The 24,458-nt window shown below is 39.0% G+C and overlaps 1 protein-coding gene across 2 annotated transcripts in view; it reads left to right on the forward strand.

Annotated features, from left to right (window-relative positions):
- Positions 1-24,458, forward strand: part of HELQ (helicase, POLQ like) — a 43,773-nt gene that overhangs the window by 17,951 nt on the left and 1,364 nt on the right. The window contains exons 9-17 of one of the 2 annotated variants that reach the window (XM_065914598.1): positions 3,312-3,551; positions 8,523-8,664; positions 9,012-9,116; positions 13,476-13,698; positions 14,809-14,966; positions 16,061-16,159; positions 19,395-19,568; positions 20,015-20,128; positions 21,268-21,402. In XM_065914598.1, the coding sequence (XP_065770670.1) occupies positions 3,312-3,551; positions 8,523-8,664; positions 9,012-9,116; positions 13,476-13,698; positions 14,809-14,966; positions 16,061-16,159; positions 19,395-19,568; positions 20,015-20,128; positions 21,268-21,402 (1,390 nt within the window). The remainder of the gene's footprint in view (positions 1-3,311; positions 3,552-8,522; positions 8,665-9,011; positions 9,117-13,475; positions 13,699-14,808; positions 14,967-16,060; positions 16,160-19,394; positions 19,569-20,014; positions 20,129-21,267; positions 21,403-24,458) is intronic. The other variant, XM_065914599.1, reaches the window with a different exon arrangement.

Genomic DNA, 24,458 nt, shown 5'->3' on the forward strand with positions numbered 1-24,458 from the left:
GCAGCCATGAAATGAAAAGATGCTCCTTGAAAGAAAAGTGATGATAAATCTAGACAGCATATTAAAAAGCAGAGAAATTACTTTGCCTACAAAGATCCATATAGTGCTGTGGTTTTTCCAATAGTCATGTATGGATGTGAGCGGAACCATTAAGAAGGCTAAGCGCTGAAGAATTGATGCCTTTGACTGTGGTGCTGGAGAAGACTCTTGAGATTCTCTTGGACTGCAAGGAGGTCAAACCAGTTAATCCTAAAGAAAATCAACTCGGAATATTCATTGGAAGGACAGATACTGAAGCTGAAGCTTCAATACTTTGGCCACCTGATCCGAAGAACCAACTCACTGGAAAAGACCCTGATGCTGAGAAAGATTAAAAACAAGAGGAGAAGGGGACAACAGAGGACGAGACGAGATGGTTGGATGGCATCACTGACTCAGTGGACGTGAGTGTGAACAAGCTCCAGGAGTTGGTGAAGGACAGGGAAGCTTGGTGTTCTGCAGTCCATGGGGTCGCAAAGTCAGACACGATTGAGCAACTGAACAACAAACAATAAAATAGTTTAGCTCCCGTCTTGGTGGCTGTTAACTAAAATGTTGTCATATTTAGAGCATACTTTTTTCTGTTTTTCTGTAATTTATACATAGATGAATATAATCTAGGGCTAAATGGTTTCTGATCTCAGTAGTATCTTCAAAAGATAATTTCTTGAAAGTCATGGAGTTTCAGCCCTTATCTTAATTATTTGCCTCCTAATCATAACTTTCACAGGAAGCAGGTATAGTACAGTCTCCTAGAATATGCTTATTATGTGTGTTTAAGTACAAAGACTGAAGCAGAGTTTTCCCCAAGTGATTGTCTCAGCCTCAAGGAAAATTATCTTTTTTATGGCTGTTAGTGCTTTAGACTTCTAAGTAAAGAATGTCTTTTAAACACTATTTCCTGACAATGGCCAAAGCTCTGATTGTATCACTTTCCCTAAAAATCTCCCTAATAGTGATGCCACAGTGCATCTTAGCCTAGATTCATGCTAAAATCTGACCCAATGTACTTTTTCATCCTTATTTCTTCTACTCTTTATCTACCCAGCACATCATCCAGATTGAACTTCTTGTCTTCTTTTATTCATTTATTTCTGGCTGTGCTGGGCCTTCGTTGCTGCCCACAGGCTTTCTCTAGTTGCAGCAAGCAGGGGCTGCTCTTGGCTGTGGTGCTCAGGCTTCTGGTTGCAGATCACAGGCTCTAAAGCTCAGTATTGTGGCACACAGACTAGCTGCTCTGCAGCATATGGAATCTTCCCTGACCGGGGATTGAACCCGTGTCCCCTGCATTGGCAGGCAGATTCTTAACCACAGGACCACCAGGGACGTCCCTACTTGCCGCCTTTGTTTATGCTTTGAACCACCCATTTCCATGCCTGCGATCATGCTTTACCTTCTGCCAATACTTCCCCACCGCCTCACTGTGAGAGTTACCTTAGGCAGGTTGATAAGGAGTCCAAGCCTAAGGCCCCTTTAAGGAGCAGGTCAACATTCTTTTTCACATTCTTTTGACATAGACAAGTAGGCCTTGTAGGCAGCAGTATCTCTTGTTCAAGGACATGCCTTTTTTTGAGCTTTGGATGTATGTTGTGGGAGAAGGTCTGGGTAGAAACTTCCACAGCCCTGAGCGCTGGGTTAACCTGTTCCTTCTGGCTAATCTTGTGCTGATGTCATCCCAGGGTGTATGTTATGGGAAAAGGTCTAGGCTAAATTCTCACAGCCTTGAAGTGTTTTTTATCTGTTCTCAGCAGCTGGGTGAGCAGTGTATAAGGCCCCACTTAAATGAGTGAGGCGGGTACTCTCTGCCCTCTTCTGATGTCTTTGTCAGAAGCTTTTTCTGTCACTTTCACTTTAGATAAAATCTACACAAAGCTCCCAGTGACTGAGACTGCCTTTGGTCCCGGAGTTAAAGCTTCTCCTTCGGAGATGACGAATCTGGCAGTACTGTTCACCACCAAGCTATCAACTGCCACCTCTAACCTGTTCTTCAGGACCCAGCTCACATCTCAGCTTCCCCCCACAAAACCCTTCTCCATAGATCCATGTCTTATCTGGTCATTTACAAATAATGTCTCCCTTCTCTTAAATTATAGGGTAATTGTCCTTAAGACTTAATTCCTTGAGAAGAATTTGTCCCTTGCAGGACCTCAAGCTCTGACTGGAAAATAGTAACATAAAGTCTGTAGCTCCCTACCCAGCTCTCACTTTTGGTTCTTTCACTGTTGACTCTGGATTACTTCCTGCCCCATTGTTCATCGTCTCTCTGCCACCCATTTCTCAGTTTCTTATGAAATGACTGAACTTGTGCATTTGGCACCAGTCAGAGCTGTCTGTGCTTTCCATGAAGCTTGCTACAACAATACAACAAGCCTCAACGAGCTTGCTACAAAAGCCGCGTGTGTTATATTTATATGTCAGACTATATTTTTCGGGTTTCCCAGCTGGCACTAGTGGTAAAGAACACAGCTGGGCTCGGTCCCTGGGAGGGAAGATCCCCTGGAGGAGGGCATGACAGTGCACCCAAGTATCCTTGCCCAGAGAAAGCCATGGCGGGCTACGGTCCTTAGGGTCGCAAAGAGTTGGGCACGACTGCAGTGACTCAGCATGCACACAGACTGTATTTGTTCGCTGCGGGTGTTCAGAAGCTGTTGCTTTACAGTCAGTTAGTAGTTGTGCCTAGGCTTTCCTTTTTTCTTTTCTAGAAGGGAATTGAGAAAAATCAGTGCTTCTAGATAAGGAGGCATTGTCGGATATTGCTGGGGCTTCTGAAGTGCTAATGTGTAGGTAGTGTTTTACATATAATTCTTTATAATGCTTTAATAATATATATATGTTTTTCTCTTCAGAGAAGAATGTTTATGACAAACCAATTCATCTTCACTGAAGATGTATTTTCTTGTGAAAAAAAACATATAACTTCTAGAGCAGATGTTTAAACCCAGCATTCATGAATTCATAGGAAGTACAGGATTGAGCTTCAGGAAGTACACAAGACCTCTAAAATTATGTGCAGAGCGTTGTATTAATGTGAATATCTGTTTTTTTCCCTTAACTTTAAGCAGATTTTCATAGGACTCGGTGATCCCCAAATAGGTTGAGACAAACTGCCTGTTAATGAAATCGGAAATACAATTCTAAGAACATTTTATGTACTTAGGTCAATAAAAGTAACACGATTTTAAAAGGAAAATGTTTACATGTAGCTACTAAAATTCAAATGGTACGTGCTCTGTCCCTATGAGATCAAGGGTTCTAACAGATCTTTTCCCTAGGGAATATCTGAAGCACAAAGAGAAGGAAAAACAGGAGGTGATTAAGAGCTTGAAGAATGTCAGCGGTGGTAACCTGTGTCGCGTGCTAAAGCACACCATCCCGTTCGGAGTTGCTTATCACCACAGTGGCTTAACCAGCAGCGAAAGGAAGCTCTTGGAGGAGGCCTACTCCACAGGGGTCCTCTGCCTCTTCACCTGCACCTCCACCCTCGCAGCAGGCGTTAACCTGCCGGCGAGAAGGTAAGACACAGCCATTGTCGGCCGGCTCCAAACTTTTCAGTTCCCAGCTTGCCAACAGGTTTTTTTTTTTTTTTTAATTGTTTTATTCTTTTTCAGTAATGAATGCAAATTTATCAAATGTTTTCTTCAGCATTTGCTGAGTTGATTGTTTGGTTAATTTCCTTTAATAGCTTAATGAAAAATGGCATTAGTAGATCTCTCTCTCTTTTTTTAAGTTTATATTTGGCTGTGTCTGATCTTAGCTGCCCCCCATGGCCTCTTTGTTGCAGCACATGGGCTTCTGTCTAGTTGTGAGCAGGTTCAGCTGCCCCACCGCAGGAGGGATCTTAGTTCTCCAGCCAGGGATCGAACCTGTGTCCCCTGCATTGGAAGACAGATTCTTAACCACTGGACCACCAGGGAAGTCCCTTAGTAGATCTCTTGCTAGTATTATTCCTTCTTTCTTTAGTCCTCTCCCTATCTGGTTTTGATATTAGGATTTGTTATTCTAGTTATGTAGAAACAGTTGGCAAGCTTTCGACCATTCTTTTTTTTTTCATCTGAAAGAGTTTATTTAACATAGAGATTTCCTTGACACCTTAGAGAACTCATCTATGAAGACTTTTGAGTCTATTAATAATATCTTTTTTTTTTTTTTCAGAGTAGATACTTGTTTACCTTTTCAGTTATTACCAAAGCTGTGGGCCTGTGCAGTTGATTTCCACTCTTAGTTATTGATGACGCTAAAATTTGTGACTATTTTTTTCCAAATAAATGGTCAATTTTTATAAATCATCCAAGAGCTTTAAACTATATATTTTATATTGGGTATGCACTTTTATATATCTCAATGAGATCGCAGTTATTAGTCATGTTATCAGCTCCTCTGTTTTCCCTGTGATTCTTTGATGTGTCAGTTCCAGAGACGTATGTTAGTTTCCCACTGTAATTATGGAATTATCAACTTCTCCTCTTTACATTTTTACAATTTTTTGCCTTGTATTTCACAACTATTTAGGTATATAAAAGTTTACTCCAAATATCTTGTGGCTGAATTACTCCTTTTGTCAATAGAATAAGTCCTTGTTTTCCTCAGAGTGACTTTATTTTAACATTAGAACTATATATATATATTTTTGCCAGCTATATCTTTTTCTATTCTTTTGTTTTCAAACTCTGTCACTTAGTAAGTTTTCCATTTTTTTCAGACAATTGTTGAAATAAAAAAGGAAGTTATATATTTTATTTCTCTTGTTAGCAATGGTTACTCTTAAAATTTTAACAGTGGTAATCAAATGTGTTTTTCTATTATTATTTTAGGATTGATAACTGTATCCTCTGCTCAACATTACAAGAGTCTTAGCGTTTGTATATTTTTTCTACACTGTCTCGTGTATTGTTGCAGTTTCCTAAAATATTAGGTCTAGATTTTTAATTTTCTCTCATTTTTAAAAAAATTTATTTACCTTTAATTGAAGGATAATTGCTTTACAGTATTGTGTTGGTTTCTACCAAACATCAACTTCTCTCATCTTATAATCAATAATTATTTAAACTTACCAATAAATCATACTTTGGGGTTTTTTGTTTTTTGTTTTGTTTTGCCTACCACTGCCCCTTGTATCGAACATCTTCCTTCTGTGATCCATTTTTTATTTTGCCATCCTTGGGTAATTCTTTTTAAATGATGCATTGGAAATAAAAATTTTTGAACCTTTGCATAGTTGAAGCTATCTTTAGTTTAGCCTCACACTTGAACACCTCACAGCAAACAGAATTCTAGGTTCAGTATTTTCCCTTAGGAGCCTTTGTAGCATTCTTCTATGTCTTTAGGGAACTAGTGGTGGACATTTTTGTTCTTACATAGGCTTGCTATTTTTCCCTCTCCAGAAGCTTGTAAGCTTTTCTCTTTTTTTTTTTTCCCCATTTATTTTTATTAGTTGGAGGCTAATTACTTTACAATACTGTAGTGGTTTTTGCCATACATTGACATGGATCAGCTATGGATTTACATGTGTTCCCCATCCCGATCCCCCCTCCCACCTCCCTCTCCACTCAATCCCTCTGGGTCTTCCCAGTGCACCAGCCCCGTAGGCTTTTCTCTTTAACCTCAACATTTTATGTGTGTACTCAGTTGTATCCAGTTCTTCAGAACCACATGGACTGTAGCCCACCAGACTCCTCTGTCCTTGGGATTTCCCAGGCAAGGATACCAGAATGGATTGTCATTTCCTACTCCAGGGGATCTTCCTGACTCAAGGATTAACCCACATCTCTTGTGTCTCCTGCCTTAGCAGGCAGATTGTTACCACTGGACCACCAAAGAAGTCCCTAGCTACTTCTGATTTATACAGCAGAGCCCTTGGGTACATGCTTTCAGTCTAAAGTTTTATGCTTTTCTTCATCTTAGAGTAATTATTTTCCCTTATTTCTTGTATTATCTTTCCTTCCATTTTCTCTGTTTCTCTGCTTTTATAACTTCAGTTAGACAATTAAATTGGTCTTTCATTTCTCATAACTTTTCTTACACGTTTTTCAGTCTATATGAGTTATGTAACTCCTTTACTTTCTACATTACAATATCAGTTTTTAATTATACCCCAACTAACAACAAAGCTAGTCGAGGTGATGGAATTCCAGTTGAGCTATTTCAAATCCTGAAAGATGATGCTGTGAAAGTGCTGCACTCAATATGCCAGCATATTTGGAAAACTCAGCAGTGGCCACAGGACTGGGAAAGGTCAGTTTTCATTCCAATCCTTAAGAAAGGCAATCCCAAAGATTGCTCAAACTACCACACAACTGCACTCATCTCACACGCTAGTAAAGTAATGCTCAAAATTCTCCAAGCCAGGCTTCAGCAATACATGAACCGAGAACTTCCAGATGTTCCAGCTGGTTTTAGAAAAGGCAGAGGAACCAGAGATCAAATTGCCAATATCCGCTGGATCATCTAAAAAACGAGAGATTTCCAGAAAAACATCTATTTCTGCTTTATTGACTACACCAAAGCCTTTGTGTGGATCACAATAAACTGTGGAAAATTCTGAAGGAGATGGGAATACCAGATCACCTGACTTGCCTCTTGAGAAACCTGTATGCAGGTCAGGAAGCAACAGTTACAACCAGACATGGAACAACAAACTGGTTCCAAATAGGAAAAGGAGTACGTCAAGGCTGGATATTGTCACCCTGCTTATTTAACTTATATGCAGAGTACAGCATGAGAAAGGCTGGGCTGGAAGAGGCACAAGCTGGAATCAAGATTGCTGGGAGAAATATCAGTAACCTCAGATATGCAGATGACACCACCCTTATGGCAGAGAGTGAAGAGGAACTGAAAAGCCTCTTGATGAAAGTGAAAGAGGAGAGTGAAAAAGTTGGCTTAAAGCTTAACATTCAGAAAACTAAGATCATGGCATCTGGTCCCATCACCTCATGGGAAATAGATGGGGAGACAGTGGAAACAGTGTCAGACTTTATTTTTGGGGGGCTCCAAAATCACCACGGATGGTGACTGCAGCCATGAAATCAAAAGATGCTTACTCCTTGGAAGGAAAATTATGACCAACCTAGACAGCATATTAAAAAGCAGAGACATTACTTTGCCAACAAAGGCCCGTCCAGTCAAGGCTATGGTTTTTCCAGTGGTCATGTATGGATGTGAGAGTTGGACTGTGAAGAAAGCTGAGTGCCAAAAAACTGATGCTTTTGAACTGTGATGTTGGAGAAGACTCTTGAGAGTCCCTTGGACTGCAAGGAGATTCAACCAGTCCATCCTAAGGGAGATCAGTCCTGGGTGTTCATTGAAAGGACTGATGCTGAAGCTGAAACTCCAATACTTTGGGCCACCTCATGTGAAGAGTTGAGTCATTGGAAAAGACCCTGATGCTGGGAGGGATTGGGGGCAGGAGGAGAAGGGGATGACAGAGGATGAGATGGCTGGATGGCATCACCGACTCGATGGGCATGAGTTTGAGTAAACTCCGGGAGTTGGTGATGGACAGGGTGGCCTGGCGTGCTGCGATTCATGGGGTCACAAAGAGTCGGACATGACTGAGCGACTGAACTGAACTGAACTATATTCATTCATTATTCAGTTCTTCAGTTAAATTGTTTAAATGAATTCATTTTTTTATTTCTAAGAACTCTCTTCTTTTATTATTCTTTCTTTATAGTACTCTGTTCTTCTACTATAAATAAAGTACCCTGCAGAATTTTCTGTGTATACTAATTCAATTTTTTAAAGTTCTTCTTTGTTCCCTGTAGTATCTGTCTCTGTCAGATGTATATTCTATATGTTCTCATTGTTTTCTTCTATGTTGTTTGTTTTCTTTATGTATTCGATAATCTTGTCTGTCCATTGAGATTAATAAATAAAGGAGTTGGTTGAATAGTTTAGGTAAATAGCACAGGTTTTCTCTCACCTTTGAACAGGAAGGTTGGCTATAGACTTCTGTATACATAAATAGAATTGAAATCACCATGTTGTAGGTCAAAAACAATTGAAATCTGCAATTTTATGTAGTTGACAATACAAATTCATAAATAAATATACATATGTTAGTGGCCTGTGGTCAGATTTTTCATTTATGGAGTATCAAATCAAAAACCTTTGAGATTATTCCTATAGTGGATTGATCATAAGCTTTGCAGCTAAGCAGACTTAAGCTCAAATTATGGTTCTGTTAATTACTAATCTTGTTAGTTTTGATAAGCTACTTATCTGTGCCTCAGTCAACCACTTTGTAAAGGAAAATTAAAGTACATAAGAATATTATCACCACAAGTTTTGTAAGATTACAGATAATATACATAAAGAACCTAGAACATCATAACATAGATTACTGGTAAATAGCAGTTACGTATTATTTTGAGTTAATATGTCACTAAATTGAATATCATATAAAAATAATGAAACAAAGAGTTTAAAAATAGATGCTAATGGTATAGATCTAATATCACTTTTAATTAATTTTATCAATTCCATAGAGTTATATTAAGAGCCCCCTATGTTGCTAAGGAATTTTTAAAGAAGAATCAGTATAAACAGATGATTGGCAGAGCTGGCCGTGCTGGAATAGATTCTGTCGGGGAGAGCATCCTTATATTGCAAGAAAAAGACAAGCAACAGGTAATAATCTGGTTGTTGGTTGTTTTGTTGACTTTTCTCAATCTTTAATTTTGCCCATTGATACCATCTTTTAAAAATTAATTATTAACATTCCTTTGAATAATGTTTCCTTCTCCTCTGTGATTAAGCATTAGAAAGAGTAGCTTGAATAGTTCTCTATTTCAATGAAAAGCATTTTCCCTGTCTTCTTCCATTTTCATGTGGATACCTGCTAAATTCTTATTTTTTTGTCTTTCTGTTTTTTCTCTCTCCCAGCCTCCACAAGATCTATGCAAATTATAAAATTTTATATGAAGCACAATTTATTTTTTATAATGTGAAACATAGTATTGCTTTAACTCTTGTAGGTATTGGAGTTAATAAGCAGACCACTGGAAAACTGCTATAGCCATCTTGTTCAGGAATTCACGAAGGGAATCCAAGCCTTGTTTCTTTCTTTGATTGGTTTGAAGGTATTTTTATTATTATTTTTATATCTTATTGCTATTATTTGAGACAGTGGCAATTGGAAAGTTTTGAAAACTGTAAAGAAAGTTGAAAAAAATGTTCACGTCTATATAATGTGAAAAAGAGCAGTCTGTGACATGATAAATCTGAATCTGGATTTATATGTGCATTTTTAATCCTTTAAATTGTATGGAACAAATAATAACTGGGCATCCATTACAAGTAAGAGACTTTGGTGGATACTGTGGGGGATAAAGGAGCCTTAGAAGCATGGGTACTGATGTCAGATAATCCAGCATCTCTGCCTTGGTAAGAAAAGATCCCCTGTAAGTCCTCTGACCATAATAAACATTTGTGAAGTCAGTATAGCTTTATCAGGCAGAAAAATTTTTTAAAAAGTTGGGTGGGGCACAATGGGAAAACACTCTTTTCCCTAGGATTAGAAATTGACTCTCTTTTTTTTCAGATTATTCTTGAGTAAAACCTCTTTTTCAGGCTTATTCTCTTGTGCCCAAAGCCCCTCAGTCCCAAACTGGTAAAGCCAGGGTTTGAATTCAGCTTTATCTAACTAAAATCCAGGACTCTTAATCTATCATATAGCCTACCTTTATTATCCCAAATTGGTGTAAGTGAAAGTTCGAAAGGTAATTGATAAGTAAAAGATATCATGAGACTGTTTTGGTTGCCTGGTAGATGAATGGTGTAATATTTTATCCCCTGGCATTTTTAAGAGCAAAAGGCTACAGAAAAGAAGAGGAATTAGTCCCCAGTATTGAAGGAGGTAGAGGTTTTAGATAAACAGAGGGAAGGAATAAGCCATTCCAGGTACTTAAATTGAAAGATGAGAAACCTTAAGATGATGTGGAATAACAATCAAAAGACTGGATATTGTAGCTGTAGAGGAGGGCTGAAGATAACCTAAGAGTAGAAAGTTGGGTGGGAAGTTGGGCCAGACTGTGTACCTTGGTTGGAGAGGATGGGAAGAGTGCTTAAACACTAGACTGAAGAACTGTAACACAGTCACGTATCAGTGGAGAACGCGTCCAAGTGTTCTGTGCTGGTTTAGAGCAAGGGCTCTCGTGTCACACACCTGTGATTCAGCCACAGCTCCGTCTCCTGTTCCCCTGTGTAAATTGCTCTCGCCGAAAACTATAAACGCTGCTGAGAGGAATTAAAGAAGACCTAAGTAAACGGAGACACCATGTTCATCACTTGGAATGCTCACTTTTGTTCGGATGTTACTTCTTCCCACATTGGTCTGTAAATTCTGTGCAATCCCAATCAAAATCTTTTTTTTTTTTTTTTAGAAATTAAAGATTGATACTGAAATTTATTTGGAAATGCCTTAGGGTAGGCAAAGATTTCTTATAAGGAAAACTAAAAAATAAATCATGAAAGAAAAAAATCAATAGACCTTATATTTTTATAATTCTCTTCAAAAGATGCTACTTAAGCAGTGAAAAGGTGGGAAGAAAATACACATCTGACAAGTAGGAGTATGTCATGAGTTAGGACTCCATGCAAGACAGTGGAATTGAGGCTGCACTTGAGGCCAGTGCACTCAGGTGCAGGGATCCTGGGGGAACCGACTTGGTCACAGGGGTGTGCTTTTATGGGGCTGCAGTGCCAGATCCATAGGGCTCAACGGTTTCAGTTAAATCCTGTGTTAACAGTTGGAGTACAGCAGCAAGAAGACCAGGCTGAGTCAGCGCAGGAGATTAGCTGGTGGGCAACTGCTGTTCCAAACCTGCCCTCACGAGGCTCCTGGGCTCCGTGCTCAGAGCGGGCCATCAGGGTTCTTCCTGCGTGTTGGGGTAGGACTTCATCTCAGGGCCCTAGTTGTGGGAGGAGGCTGGAGTTACAGACGCGGTGGAGGGGCAGAAAACTCTTTGGAGTTAGAATTGAAGGAGAAGTCAAGTCCTCCGGACAGAAACAACCAGTGGGATAGGGGTGGGAGGCTTCGAGAAGGGCAGTGTGAGGTCAAGAGGCAGGAGGTGGAGGCAGGCATCCTTGGGGACACTAGGTTTTGGGTGGAAGAGATGGAAACTTCAGGAATTAGAACGTCAGTTGTTGCGCCCTGGGACGCAGGGAGCCTCCAGTGATCGTTTCTCACCACTATGTTTCAGACACCCTGCTAGACACTTGATATGTTTATCTCTGATCTTTGTATACCTTTGAATGAAATAATATAGTTCTGCTTTCACAAGAAAAGGGATCCGAGGCAAAAAGAGGTCACACAGGCTGCTTGCACTCTCTTTTCCAGGTGCTGAGGTCCTGCCTAGATCCCTGTGATGGTCGCCCAGCTGGTCTCCTGGCATCAGCTCTGCCCTGCCTTCCCACACCCCCTCCATATTGTTCTTCAATAGGCCAGTCTTCCCCAAGTATAAACCCCTTTCCGCCTGACGTTTGTTAATGGTGGCTTCCCACTGCTGTCAGGGTTGAGTCCAGGCCCCTTATCACTCTCTCGTTTAGTCTCTGAATCGTGTCTGACTCGTTTGCAGCCCCATGGACTGTAGCCCTCCAGGCTCCTCTATCCATGGAATTCTCCAGGCAAGAATACTGGAGTGGGCTGCCATTTCCTTTTCCAGGGGATCCTCCCGACGCAGGGATCGGATCCGCGTCTCCTGCATCGGCAGGCAGGTTCTTTACTGCCAGGCCACCTGGGAAGCCCTTGTGAAGCTGGCGTGCTGCGTCCATGAGGTCGCAGAGAGTAGGCATGACTGAGCGGCTGGACAGCAGTGCCGTGTAGGTCTGCCTCTCTCTGCGTCCTACCGCCTCTCAGCACGCTGTCACTCTGCGCTCCAGACACACTGTCCTGCTCTTTTCATTTCATATCCCATGCCCTTCCTGCCGCAGTGGGCTGCGAGCCTGGGACTCATTCGTCTCAGCTCTCGTCTCGTTTCACCCTCACCCACCCCTACTCCACCAGCGGACTTTCACTGCACCACCCTTCCTCGGGGAAGCCTTCCTTCCCCACCGAGTGCAGTCAGTCTCTTGGATGCTCTTTACAGAAACACACTTCTTTCCTTTAGTAGCACCCGTCCGTTTGTAGCTGTATTCTTGTTAGTGACTTTCTTTGGCTGATGACTTTACCCCCCAGGAGTGAAGCCCTGGGACAGGTCCACGTTTATTCTCCTGTATCACCAAATCCCAGTGACTAGCATAGTGCCTGGCGTGTGAATTATGGTCTGGCTTTGGAGTTGGTCATGGCTAAACTTGCAGGGTGGGGCAACAGTGGAGAACCCAGCTTTGAGAAGCCAGATATAGAAGCTATCCCAGTGGGTTAAAATCAATTACAGAGGGATACAAAGATAATGTGATGGTAGCTAGAAGGATCAAGTAGACGGGTTGGTTGGTTGGTTTGTTTACCCCTAGTGTTAACGGTACTCAGTTAAAAAACAATATAGAAGCTAAGTATGTTGATAATCTATAAACTGAGTATCAGTTCTTAAATATCTTAAAAGTGCAGTTTTGGCCTGAATGAATATTATATTAAGGATGGACTTTTATTAAAAGGAGAAAAAGCATTAGGAAATGTCCCTGCTCCATAATATTTTTTGTTATCCTTTATATTGGTTTACTGTGAATTTACTACTTAAGTTTTCCCACTGAAGTATCATTGGAATTGAAACAGAGAGAAATATGCTTATTGATCAACTGTATTTTAGTATAACATGCTGATTTCATTGAAATTGGCTAATGTAAGTTATGCACACTCACAGTCAGCTCTACGTCTGAATACCACCATTGCTATTAAAGTTTTAAACAGTGAGTTGGGGGGAGAAAAAAAAGGCAGCAAAAGAACAAGGAAAGGAAATGGGGATGCGAGAGACAAAAAGAGGTAGAAAACTGCTGTTTATTTTCAGGTAAAATGTCAGGGAGAGTATTGCCAGACCCTGCTTTAGTGGAGACTTTCAGTTGTGTTTTCCATATGTGTTTTTTTAAGTACAGTTTTTAGAGCTAAAGAATATTTTCACATGTGGCTGGAGGTGGGTGGAGGGAGGATTTCTGAAGCAGACTGAGTGGGAGTTAGTGATAACTGGTGGGGAGTGAGCAGAGGACACAGCTTTGGAGATACTGTGAAAAATTACTCAAAAACCTAAGGAGTTTGTGAATCATAAATGTGTAGATGTCTTCATTAAGAGTATAAGTATGGTAAATATATTCTCCCTTCAATTGTTTTTTCTTGTCATTTGAAAATATTATTATAAAAGTACCTTTGTGCAACTATGTAGATTTTATAATGATTTTTTATTTGAATAGCTTTGAGGTATGGAAATGAGTCCTCATGTTGATGAATTATTCATTCAAAATGATGCCTTGAATTAGAAGAGCTGCTCTAATGGTATCCTGAATTGTTTCAGATTGCAACAAATCTGGATGACATATATCGTTTTATGAGTGGTACATTTTTTGGTGTTCAGCAAAAGGTTTTGTTGAAAGAAAAAAGTCTCTGGGAAATAACTATGGAATCACTTAGATACTTGACAGAAAAAGGACTTCTACAAAAAGATACTATTTATGGGTCTGAAGAAGAGTTCCAAAATAATTTTCATATCACAAATTTGGGACGAGCTTCTTTTAAGGGTAAGAGCTTACCTGAATCTGACTGTGAATCTGAGGAAATGCATTGGAAAAAATAGAAATTTTCTGTAACTCTAAATTAGATTTGTAATTTTATATTAATAGTAATAATCTTATTTTACAAACTGCTAAACTACTTCAATTTTTAAAAGTTGAAAAATGTTTGAATTGCAAGTAATTTAGAATACTGTAGAAATACATGGAGAAAAAGATGGTCCCCCCTCCTTTATGCTCACCTCCCCCAGCAATCATACAAATCTTAGTATCCTACCAAGAGTAGCAATTTGGTATGTATCTTTCCAGACATTTTCTGAAAATTTCATAACAAATTGGTATATATACTCTTCCAAATATTTTGTGTATGTATATTTATGCTTGTATTACATGTATGTATGCATATATATATGTACACATATATGTATATATAGCACACACATGCACACACATGCATATTGCATAGTGTAAGTGTTTGGAGGCAACTTGCTTTTCTCACTTAAAAAATATCATGAAAAAATGAAAAAAAAAATAATCATGAGCATCTTCCCACATCAATCCCTTTAAATCTACCTCATTTTTATTTTAGTACAATAGTGATCTATACTATGGATACTGTAATGTATTTAACCATTCCCCTTTTGATGGACATTTACACTGTTTCTGGTTTTTCTCTGTTATAAACAAGGGTATCTGTGTTCATGTATTTTTGGATATGTGTGGAAATGATTCTCTAAGTTAGATTCCCAAGAATAAATTAATTAGGTCAGAAGGCATGTACTTATTAAATGTTGATGGATACTATAATATCAAAATGACCTCCTAAGTTTTGTGCTAAGTTACATAGTAAGAAATTGTAAAGAATTTTTTTTTTTTTAATTTATTTTGGGGCAAGGGATCTTTAGTTGTGGCACTCGAACTCCTATTTGTGGCAGGTTGAGATCTAGTTCCCTGACCAGGGATAGAACCTGGGCCCCCTGTACTGGGAGTGTGGCGACTTAGCCACTGAAACACCAGGGAAGACTTTTGCTTTGTTTAAGTAAACCAGACTTTCTTTAAAATCACCTCTTTCCTCCTTTGGTGATTATGAAAAATGAACTCTTTGTGTCTTTCTTTTAGGAACAATAGATTTGGCTTATTGTGACATTCTTTACAGAGACTTGAAGAAAGGTCTTGAGGGACTTATGCTCGAAAGCTTTCTTCATCTAATCTACTTAACAACTCCCTATGATATGGCTTCTCAGTGTGACCCTGATTGGATGATATACTTCAGGCAGGTGAGAAGATAAGATTTTGCAATACAGGCTAAAATAATCACAATATGATTTTTATCGTGTGATTATTCATTTTTTTTGCTATTAAAATATATTTGAAATTGGGCCTTTCGACAGATGAAAGGCCCAATTTCAAGTATAGTTTCATAGCCAGAAAAAAGACTGAAGAAAGGTGCAGAAGAGAAAAAAGGACCATGCCTGGTCCCCATCCCCTCAAGGTGGTTACTCTTGGGGTGTGGTGACCACTCCATTCTCTAATGCCTGAAATGTAAAGAAAACCATCGCTGATGGTTGAGAGTTTAATTACATGAAAACTCCATCAGAGTCACACACACAGTGTCACGTCCTGTCACACCAAACCCAGTGATGTTGATACCTGAGAAGGAATAATCCTCTTTATCACCATTGGCAAGGTGGAACTGGCTGTACGTGTTACAAAACCAAGTGGTATAGTACAGTCTACTGTGGTTTTACTGTGAACAGGCAGTGGCAGTATGCGGGTCTTCCCAGGTGGCACAGTGGTAAAGAATCTACCTGCCAATGCAGGAGACGCAGGTTTGATCCCTGGGTTGGAAAGATCCCCTGAAGCAGGCAATGGCAACCCGCTCCAGTACCCTTGCTTGGAGAATCCCATGGACAGAGCAGCCTGGCAGGCTACATTCCATGAGTTGGTCATGACTGAGCACATGCACAGAAGCACATGTATATAAGCAATGCAATTACTTCCAAAGCTTTCCCTCCTCTCCCTCCCCACAGGCATCTCCCGTATGAAACATAAGCACAGTCCATGAAAATCATGACCATGGTTACAGTATTTGCGGCCACGTCTTTAAGTTCATTCTACTAAAGTTTGTTATATTTTAAAATACATTAAAAATATTGTAAAGCTTGTAAGCAAATATTGCAAGCCTGTAAGTAAATACTTGTGTTATTTGTATTACTTGTAATATAGTATTTGCAATACTTATAAGTAAAATTTGTGTTATTTTTTCATAGCTTTTATAATAATGAAAATGTGATATGACTACTAGATTTGGTTGATGGCAGACTTTTTAAAGTTACAATTTAATTTTTCTCTATATTCTTTTTCTGTGTAGTTTAACCAACTCAGTCCAGCAGAACAAAATGTCGCTGCTCTGGTTGGAGTCTCTGAGAACTTTATTGGGAAGAAAGCATCAGGTCAAGCTATTAGGAAGGTATGTACCATAGTCATTTTGTTTTCTTTCCTAAATAGCTGAGTTCATGTAACAAAATTAATGGTGTCATCTCATCTCCTTTGTTGATTTGATCGTTTTGGTTCACTTTTTTCATCTTTAGTATAATTCCCACTTTACTATTCAAAACATCTGCAGACCAGAAATTTAGGTATTTTTTAAAAAAATAATGTTACTTCTGGGTGGTTGTGATGGCCCTTTTTTGCGTACCTTTGTATTTCTAAAATAGTCATGCACATGTAAGGCTCTTAGCACAGGAAAAGGTAGACCGTATTAATCTATTTTTCTTAGGCTATTTATTATGGTTTAAATTATAACAATTGTAAAATATTTTCACAGTGTTATAGAAAAGAATCCTGAAATAAGTTCAGTTCACAGGAGAAAAGTTTCCTAGAAACTTTTTCTTAAGAATCCACTTCCTAACATAAGATGAGTTTTTGGATTTTTGTTTTTGTTGGTGCTTTTCGTTGTCCCAAAGAACCACCAATGTACTTGAAGTACATAAAGCCTTTTAGAAGGTTGAAGCAGAGAAGACAAGTACTCTTGTGTGATATCTTATATTTTTGCCTTTTAAAGTTAAGTCAACAAACAAGAATCAAGTGCTGAGTGCGCCACTAACTGTATGAGAAGTGAAAATAATTCTTTGGCAAACACACATTCATTTCCTTAATTAACATAATTATCTACCTCATAATAATTACAGGTTTTTTTTTCAATTTTCATTTTCTTTGGTAATCTAATCTTTGTTGAAGCCTAATAATCTTACCTACCATTTCCCTGTAGATCTTTTAAATTTATATAGATATTAGTTTCATTTTGAAAAATGGAATGTGTTTTACTTACATTTGAATTGAATGGTGTAGCTGTCCCCTGTATTGAGGTATCATAGAAGTATAAATGCATGGTACTTCAGTATTCCTGTTGTCAGTATTTAGATTGGGTCTTTTTCCTCAGAAGTGACTATTGTTTAGACCTTCAGAACATTGAATAAAAATATTTCTTAAACCTTTTGTTTCAAACTCTAAAATATATTAAAAAATATATTAATCTGGAGTAATAAACATTTCAGATTCTGTATGTTTGATACTAGATCACCCTTTTAAAAGCTTTAACCTGAAAAAGCATGATAGTTGAATAACAAGTAGGAAAAGATCACTTTTTAATTTCCCAATTTTAGTGCACCTTCATTATTAACTATAAATTAACTATAAATATACCAAGTAATAAACATTTATAAAATCATGCTACAATAATACATCTGTTGAAACTTGAATCAGAATATATTTTCGTTACATTTTATAAAACAGTCAATAAATGTTTGTTCAATTTATAATTATTTAAAATAGTATGAGCATGGCTTTATCTTAATTACAAATGAACAAGTTACTAGTTTAATACTTTAGAAGTATCTTTTCAAAAAAATTTCTAGAGAACATATTTGCTTAAAATCTACTTGATTTCTCCACATTGAAAAGGACCTTTAAACATTTCTTGTAAAAGATTTGAAATTGGCATAAAGTGACTTATCTCGCCATGTAATATAATCATGTCATTTTTCTTGGCTTAGAAAATACATTCTAGGCAAAAATCTGCATTGACTCAATTTATAGTTAATAATGAAGGTGCACTAAAATTGGGAAATTAAAAAGTGATCTTTTCCTACTTGTTATTCAACTATCATGCTTTTTCAGGTTAAAGCTTTTAAAAGGGTGATCTAGTATCAAACATACAGAATCTGAAATTGTTACGTCCTTCAATGTGCTCATCTAAGTTCTCAAACATCCTAAGTTCTCATCTTAAACATTCTTTTACTATAGTAGAGGATATAATTTTATATTTTAAACCTCCCTTTTCTCTTTAAAGTTCATTGTTTTTTTTCTCTGATTTCAAGCATGTGTTACTCAGTTTCTGAGTTAGCTTGGTGTTAGCTATGAAATGCTTTACACAAAAAATAATCACTAGGCACCACAGGCCAAAGCAGATATACAGAACAGAAATTGTCAACTACAGGAAGCATTTCTCTTTCAGTGTTTTGACTTCTGGAAACATTAATTATTTACCATGACCAGGTCTAAGTCATAGAAGCTAGTATTTACTCTTAGTTTACAATATAAACAAGCTTATTAACATATTTATCTAAATAAACACATTTGTCTAATTTATAATCACAGCCATATATGTATATGTATATATGTGTGTGTGTGTGTGTATATATATATATATGTGTGTGTGTGTATATATATATACACCCAACCTGTAAGTACTACCAGGGGCTTCCTTGGTGGCTCAGTGGCTCAGACAGGAAAAGAATCTGCCTGCAATGCAGGAGACGCAGCAGGAAGATCCCCTGGAGAAGGGCATGGCCACCCACTCCAGCATTCTTGCCTGGAGAAGTCCATGGGCAGAGGAGCCTGGCGGGCTACAGTCCATGGGGTCGCAAAGGGTTGGACATGACCAAGTGACGAACACTTAACACTCTAAATACTACAGTACATGTAAAGGTTTCCCCAACTCCTCCTCTTCCCATATTCTTTTCCTGAAGCTGCCATCACAAGTTAGCACAAACCAGGTGTCTTAGAACAGCGGAACTTTATTCTGTCACAGGCCAGGAGGCCAGAAGTCTGAAATCAGGATGCTGGCAGAGTTGCTCCTTCTGGAGGCTTGAGGAAGAACCGCCTTGCCTCTCTCGCGGCCTTGGATGGTGGTTAGCGATCCCTGTAGTCACCGTCTCGTCAAAGTCTGCCTCCTTCGTCTTCACACCACCTTCTCTGTCACTCATGTCCTCTCTCTTATAAGGATATCAGCCATTGACTAATGGGCTCAAGGGCCCCCTGTATATCCAGGATGGTTTCATCTCAAGATCCTTCGCTAATTACATCTGCAGAGATTCTATTTCCAAATTAGGTCACGTTCAGAGGCACCAAGGGTTAGGAATTGAGTATATCTTTCGGGGAGGGACCGTTCAACTCATTATACTTGCTACAGAAGGAAATTTAAATTGGAAACAGTTCGACATATCTCTTTTTTTTATAGACTTGAAAAAATAATACTTAGAACTAATCTGAAGTACATTTGTTAGGACTTAGATTTATTTCTGTGGAACCACTCTATCCTGTCTCTGCTGTATGCAGCTTCATTCTCATTGCCTTTTGTCCAGTTTGAATGGGATGTACATTTTAAGCAGGTCTAATACGTGAATTTATTTGTGTCTTTCTAGAAGGTGGACAAGAACATTGTCAACAGACTGTACCTGTCTTTCATTCTTTATACTTTGCTCAAAGAGACCAACATTTGGAGCGTGTCTGAAAAGTTTAACATGCCTCGAGGATATATACAGAGCCTTCTCTCTGGAGCTGCGGCATTCTCCTCCTGTGTGTTACACTTCTGTGAGGTAATTCCATTACTAGATGGTACACGCTTTGCACATCTTGTTATGTTTTGATCAAAGTGGACAAAACCCTTTTTTAAAATATTTATTTTCTTATTTTAATTGGAGGATAATTACAGCATCGTGATGTTTTTTGCCGTCAATATGAATCGGCCGTAGGTATACATGTGTTCCCTCTCTCCTGAACTCCCCTCCCTAGAATTCTTCCTGTTGACTTATTTCTCAGTTTACACTCTTTGTCCTCATCCTAAAACCATTCTGTTCAAATCTCTCCGCCTCTGCCGTGTTTCCTCATAGTAATTTTGCTCAGAGTCATTGTTCACCTCTGGTTTTATGCAACTTCCAGAGTTTACCAAAGGGCGAGTCCTTTCTGAGCCCCCTATCACACGTACTGGATTCTGAAATAACTTATGAGATTTCAGTTCTGTGTATCTCTCTGCATTCTGCAGGAGCTTGAGGAGTTCTGGGTTTACACGGCCCTTTTGGGAGAACTCACCAAGAAGCTGACCTACTGTGTAAAGGCAGAGCTAGTCCCGCTCATGGAAGTGACTGGGGTTTTAGAGGTTAGTAACTTCTTAGCTCCCCAACTGAGATGATTTCAACTCACAGAAAAGTCAGATTTTACTGTTGTCTCACAGGGTAAGTGACAACAATAGCCGTATTGCTCATTTATCATGGGAATCTTTTTTTATTTGTTTTTAATAAACTGCTGCCATGGCCTCCCCGAAATCCCTGTCAATCCAGAGGCAGTCCTGATGAAAAATCACACCTGTGGATAAATGTAACAGCAGAGACAGGGTGATTCTCCCCGAGTACACATGTGTGCCCCCCCGCCCTCCGCTCCAGCAGAGACTCGCCTCTGTCGGCTGAGACAGTGCTTGCTGAAGGTGGTGGTCACCCGGTGGCAGTGAGGGTCATTTCCATTTTCTTAGAGAATGAGATGAAGGTTTCCTCAGCTGGTTTCTCAGCTTTCTGTTTTTGATCAACCCTTGTTTTCTGTTTATTCTGTTATTCAGTTCTTAAGCCAGAGGAATTCTGCTTGGGAAAGCGTGCACATACATACCCACACTCACACACACACTCCAGAGGTGCCTGTGTAGATAGTGAGAACATTCTAGGGATACTGAACTAAAACATTTGATTGGGGGTCTGAACTAATGCCCCTTGCCTAAGTGGCCTAAGGAGTTTTTTATTTCTGTTTTTTTTAATATCTAATTAATTAATTAATTTATTTTTGACTGTGTTGGGTCTTAGTTGGAGCACGGGGTATCTTCATTGTGGCATGTGGGACCTGTGACTGTGGCACATGGGCCTAGTTGCCCCACAGCATGTGGGATCCTAGTTCCTTAACCAGGGATCGAATCCACGTCTTCTGCACTGGAAGGTGGATTCTAAACCACTGGACCACCAGGGAAGTCCCCAGGTTTCTCATTTCTGATTGCAGCACACATCAGTTGACCTCAGCTGCACAGAAAGCTAGCTCTCTTGCAGTCAGATTGGAGCCACCCAAATTAATTTAAAATTCTTTTAAAACCCTTTTAAAATTCCTTCAGATTCTGATGTGTTATCTTTTCATATTTACTTTATTATCTTAGTTTATTCCTGTCTCTTATAAGTGAATTTTTCCCTTCAGTAAAACACTTAATTATTTTTTTCCTAATCCCCAATTCTTATCCTAATGATTTTTATAAATACTTTGCAGGGTCGAGCAAGACAGTTATACAATGCAGGTTATAAAAGTCTGACGCACTTAGCTAATGCAAATCCTGAAGTGCTGATAAGGACAATTGATCATTTATCAAGACGCCAGGCCAAGCAAATTGTTTCATCAGCCAAGGTAAGCAAACAAGGCATTTTTTAATCTTTATGCTATTTTACAGAGTAATATCCTTGTACTTTAGACATATTAACTACAGGCACAAAGATATATATCACAATATGTGGATAAAAATAGTGCACGTGTTATGATACAAGGCTTGTTAAAAAGAGAAAAAGGATCTCCTAAAAAATAAAGGCACTTTTAAGAGTTCACTGAAATATAAGGAACTCTGAACTCACTGAACTCTGCCTCCTACTACTCTTGTCACAGAAGTCCTTTCCTCAGCATCCCCACCATCTGGTCTTCTCACCTTTAAACACCCTCCCTGACAAGAAATTTACAACCTCAAGAACTAAGTTCTATTTTTGGACTCAGTGTTACAAAAAGCATCCCAGTATGATGAGGCTGCCTTAAAATGCCTCCCATGGCATCGTAGTACTACCCTCTTCCTTTGTTCATTCGGTGGTTTTTCACATACTTGAAAACAGCTCTTGTGGCCTCCAAAGGTTTCTCTCTTCTGTCTGTTTCTCCTGGAGTCAGCAGCCTGCTTTTAGGTCATTCACTGTCCTGGTTACACTTTCCTAGGTGCCGCCCAGTTCGTCACCACCTCCTGCTCCATGCGGGTAAATCCAGTAAGCAGCAGTTAGGGATTGTTTGGACTGCCCAGGTGGCTCAGCGGTAAAGGATTCACCTGCCAGTGCAGGGGACATGGGTTCAATCCCTGGGTCGGGAATATCCCGTGGAGAAGGAAAAGGCAACCCACTCCAGTATTCTTGCCTGGAAAATCCCATGGACAGAGGAGCCTGGAGGGCTACAGTCCATGGCATCGTGTCCAAAAGTTGGACACAACAACTAAATAGCAAGGGATTATTTCCTTCTTGATCTCAACTATATTTCCATCCTTGTGGTCTGAAATTGTACAGTTGTGTGTGTGTGTTCTTTAAGTTCATTGTTATACTATTGTCATATATAAATCAAACTGACTGAAAAGTAAGTTTCCAGCTTACTTTTTTGAAAGGCTCTCCTGTTGTTTGTATGACTGTGATTGATCTTTGTGACAGCCCTCTCAGGACACTACAACTTGTCCTATTAGATAAGGAGTTCTTTGGGTTGATAGGGTTGAAATTGTAGTCATTTCATTGCTGGAGCACCTGGCTTGGTATTCAGCCTATAGTAGGTGTTTAACAAATATTTGAATAAATAAATAAATGAGATTTAAAGAAATGAAGTGATTTACCCAAGGAAATACAGATAATCAGTAAGTAGTAGACAAAACTATAGTATTAGACTATATATTTTTAAAGATACAAAGGGGAACTTCCATGGTGGTCCAGTAGTTAAAACTTGGCCTTCCAATGCAAGGGGTATGGGTTTGCTCCCTGGTCCAGGAGGTAAGATCCCACAAGCTTCACAGCCAAAATACCAAAACACAAAACATAAGCAATATTGTAACAATTTTAGTAAAGACTTTTAAAGTGGCCCACATCCAAAAAAAAAAAAAAAGCTTTAAAAAAGATGCCAAGGGAATTGCAGTAACAATGACCAAAATATTTAATAAGTGACTTTGAATGTTAAAAGTATTAGACAAGTTCAGGCACAATAATGCTCATAATGTTGTGCTTTATATCAAATTGGTAGAGAGAGTAGTTTTATCTTCTATGATTTTTATTGAGCTTTTTATTATTAAATGATGTAAGAGAAATAGTGTAAGTATTTCACACCAATATACACAAACCCAGCTGCAGTAAATACCAACATTTGATTTCTGTTGTTCTTAAAGAAAGGGGAAAAATCATTATTCAAGTATTCATTGACATCTACTATGTACCAGGTTTAGGAATACTTTCTTTGTTTATTATGCTCCTTTTGAAATTAACCATATTAGTTTTAGGAGCTTGAATAAAAGTTTTGTTTGAAACACCGATAGTGACAGCTTATGGTAAATGGTGCTGCCAGATTTGTGGTCTCTGAAGGAGATTTAACTCCAGGATCAAAGAAGATTCTCAGTCACTCAGAGCTTTGTGTGCAAAATTTTATTTTAAGGTGACAGAACAGAGAAAGCTTCTGACATAGACATCAGAAGTGGGTAGAAAGAGTCCCCGCCTCACTAGTTTAAGCTGGGCCTTATATACTTCTCAGCTAGCTGCTGAGAATAGATAAAAAGAATCCCTCAAGGTTGTAAGAGTTCCACCGGACCCTTTCCCAAGGCATACATCCTGAGATAACTGGCGTAAGATTAGCCAGGGAGAATGTGTTCAGCGCAAGGTCTCTGGGCCAGATACACTGTTGCTGTGTAATCAGGGGTACAAGTCTTAAGAATCAGGTTCCCAGGCAAGATTTGTTACAATTATAGTCATTTAACATAGAGCCTAAGAAAAGCATTTCCATGAGTAAGACATTGTGTTGTACATCATTAGTTCAGAACCTAAAGAAAGCCTAATGTATCAGGCAAGATACATTGTCGCACAAGGCTTAAGGAAAGCCTGAGCCAACATGTTCACTTCCTCCTTCAGTTCAGTTCAGTTCACTCAGTCATGTCCCACTCTTTGACCCCATGAACTGTAGCATGCCAGGCCTCCCTGTCCATCACCAACTCCTGGAGCTTGCTCAAATCCATGTCCATCAAGTCGGTGACACCATCCAACCATCTCATCCTCTGTCATCCCTTTCTCCTCCCGCCTTCAATCTTTTCCAGCATCAGGGTCTTTTCCAGTGAGTCAGCTCTTCGAATCAGGTGGCCAAAGTATTGGAGCTTCAGCTTCAGCATCAGTCCTTCCAATGAATATTCAGGACTGATCTCCTTTAGGATTGACTGGTTTGATCCCTAAAGGGTCCCAAGCTTTAACTCTCTCAATAGGTTTTTAAAAGAATACTAAACTGTGAGGATTAATAAAATCTATATATAAAGGGTAACATTTTTACGAACCAATTAAATTTTTTCAAAATTGTCTTAAATTTTATAGGTTAAAAGTTAATTTTAAGTGGCTGAGTCTTCAATAAAACAAACCTTTGAGAGTATTAAAGCTCCATTATTTTTGATATACCAAATGCAGTGATCAGCTAAAATGGCTTTA

Source organism: Muntiacus reevesi, chromosome 22 (assembly GCF_963930625.1).
Source record: "Muntiacus reevesi chromosome 22, mMunRee1.1, whole genome shotgun sequence".
Taxonomy (NCBI): domain Eukaryota; kingdom Metazoa; phylum Chordata; class Mammalia; order Artiodactyla; family Cervidae; genus Muntiacus; species Muntiacus reevesi.